Below are 2,533 nucleotides of genomic sequence, written 5' to 3' on the forward strand. Positions count from 1 at the left end.
TCTTCTTTCTGCTTTCTTTCAGGGAACATCATTAAGAATGAAGCCTTGTACAGAGCTGGGATCCATCCTCTTGCTCTTGGTTCACTCCTCAGTCCTCCGCAGCTTGAGGTCCTCGTGGATCATGTGGTGGAGTTCAGTGCCAACTGGCTTCAGGGCAAGTTCCAAGGCAGACAGCAGCACCCACAGATCTACCAGAAAGAGCAGTGCCCTGCCGGGCATCAGGTCATGAAGGAGGCCTTTGGGCCTCCAGGTGGCTTCCAGAGGCTCACGTGGTGGTGCCCACAGTGCCAGCCCAGGCTGCCGCCCGACGAGCCAGAGCAGGGCCAGCTCTCCCAAGGGGTTCAGGCCCTTCCTTCACAGAACCTTGTTCTTTAGGGACCATGATGCCTGAGTGTCAAGAAAGGGGCTATGGGCAGGGACTGGAACTGGGTACAGGGATTAGAGGGGACCATGGGTCAGAGGGCTGTCAGTCCTGTTGATGTTCATGTCACTGGAGTTACGTCTAAGGTAGAGTTTCCACAGGGTTAGGTTTTTTTTTCCCCCCAAGTGTTGGTTAATTTCTCCTATCTAATTCTGCCATTGGGGAAGATGGGAAAAGTCATGATGACAGGGGAAAACCCCCCCCCTGTGATTAAGATGAAAGCCTGTGGAAGACAGCTGTGCCCCAACATTGCTCTGTTTGGTTTGGTTTTGTTTTTGAAATGTTGGCTGGTTTGAAGGCCCTCCATTTGAGAAACAGGAGCACGGATTTGCCTTCCTGCATTCCTCTGGACGCATCCAGGGATGAAGACGGAGTAGCATGAGGGTCGTGCTGGGACTCAGCCTCCTGCCCGGGCCCTTTCCTGTGGGATGGCGACACCAGGAGAAGGGGCAGGGGGATAAGGGTGACCAGGGAGCTGGCCACCTCCCTGGTGGGCCCAGCGGGCTTTAGAAGAAAGCTGCTGATTTCTTTTTCAAGGGTGTATTTGACATATTTGTGATTGTTGATATATGGAACAATGCAGGAATCACAGATTGTAGAGACACAGTGTACGGTTAGCAACAGCTGGAAGAAAAGAAACTAGGACATGAAAATAAAGCTCTTGGTTATTTTTCTTTTGTCACATGTATTTGGCAGTAATGGTTCTTACACTATAACTAACTGAGCTCTTTGTGAAGGTGGCTGTGTTGGGCTTGTTGAGGTGGCTTGATGGATTCACTTAAAAGGAGCAGGGCACGAGGAGGGGTGAATGCTCAGCCGTTCTTCTGCCCTGCAGGGCACTGCACTGGCAGGAGATCGGGTGAAGCAGAGATGGATTTCACTTCTGTTGTCTCGGCCTCTGGCAAGGAGAAGATAGTGATTTGTGTGAGTGAAACTGAAAACTGTGGCTGATAGTTGTGACTTTCCTTTATTCTCATCTGTCTTAAGTAATCAAGAGTTGTCAACAGTGGGGAAACCCAGTTTATGGCAGACCTATGACCTGTATAATAGCTCATATAGACTGAGTGTTTACCATGTAAAGCACTTAGCCTCGTTCTTGCCATATAATCTGCAAAAAAAAGAAAATAAAAAAAACCCATGAAGATAGGTACTCACTGTTACTACCTTTGTAACATAGATGAGGAAATTAAACTCTAGAGAGGCTGAGGACCTTGCTTGAAGTCACACGGTTTACAAGGGCCAAAGGCACACACTTAACCACTCGCACTTCGTAGTCCCTTCTCTATCAGGCTTCGACGGCTATACCATGGGCATTGGGCAAGTCCTGGCTGACATTTTCTGGGTATGTCCCTCAGAGCAGCCAAGTTTCCTTTGATCCATTAGCTCTGAAAATATGATCCAAGGAAGAAGCATCACCCATGATGTCTCAAGAGATGGGTTCTGTGATCAAAAAAGTTTGAGAAACACTGCATGCTGTATCCCTTGTAGGTTTATGGAGCTCATAAAGTCTCCAAGAAATTCCTCAATAAAGCACACTTTGCTCTGGTGTTTCCAAACCTTATTTTACCGTGAAACTCATTTTACCTTTACTATTCCTTGGAACACAGCATAGAAAATGCTATTATAATCAGCTAGGATCCAAAACTTCTCTACGCATCATTTGAATCTGTGTTCAAACGTGCCTCACTACTATCTGTTTTCAGACCATTGCCTGCAGCCTGCGTCAACAACCTCTTACAGTCCTGACACTCTCATCTAATTTAAATCCTTTTTGCTTCCTTATATTTACTTTTTTTTTTTNGGGCTGCAGCCTACGCCGTCGCGGCGACTCACGGCAGCCCAGCTCCAGGTCGAGCTGTTGTTCAGCATCTTAGCTGTGGAGGGCAGTGTCACTGGTCCTCATATGTGGGATCCGAACTGGGGCCCTCTGGCGTCCCAAACCAGCTCTTAACCAACGTGCCACTCGGCTGGCCACCTTGTTTCTTTTCTTTTTTGGATTTATCAAGTTTCTTTTCTGCCTTTCTTTACCCTTGTTAATTTGGAAGTACTGCTATTTATTTTCATTCTGTTGGTAATAATCTTATCTTTAAATTATACCATATTTTTTTTTAG

General features: G+C 46.9%; 1 protein-coding gene across 1 annotated transcript in view; it reads left to right on the top strand.

The window, feature by feature from the left end:
• The window catches only part of NEIL2 (nei like DNA glycosylase 2), a 12,389-nt gene extending 11,280 nt beyond the window's left edge, over positions 1 to 1,109 (top strand). The window contains exon 2 of the mRNA XM_019636120.1: positions 23 to 1,109. Coding sequence (XP_019491665.1) covers positions 23 to 375 — 353 coding nt within the window. The 3' untranslated portion in view covers positions 376 to 1,109. The remainder of the gene's footprint in view (positions 1 to 22) is intronic.
• The last annotated feature ends 1,424 nt before the right edge of the window (positions 1,110 to 2,533 follow it).

This window comes from Hipposideros armiger, unplaced genomic scaffold, assembly GCF_001890085.2.
Source record: "Hipposideros armiger isolate ML-2016 unplaced genomic scaffold, ASM189008v1 scaffold_27, whole genome shotgun sequence".
NCBI classification, from domain to species: domain Eukaryota; kingdom Metazoa; phylum Chordata; class Mammalia; order Chiroptera; family Hipposideridae; genus Hipposideros; species Hipposideros armiger.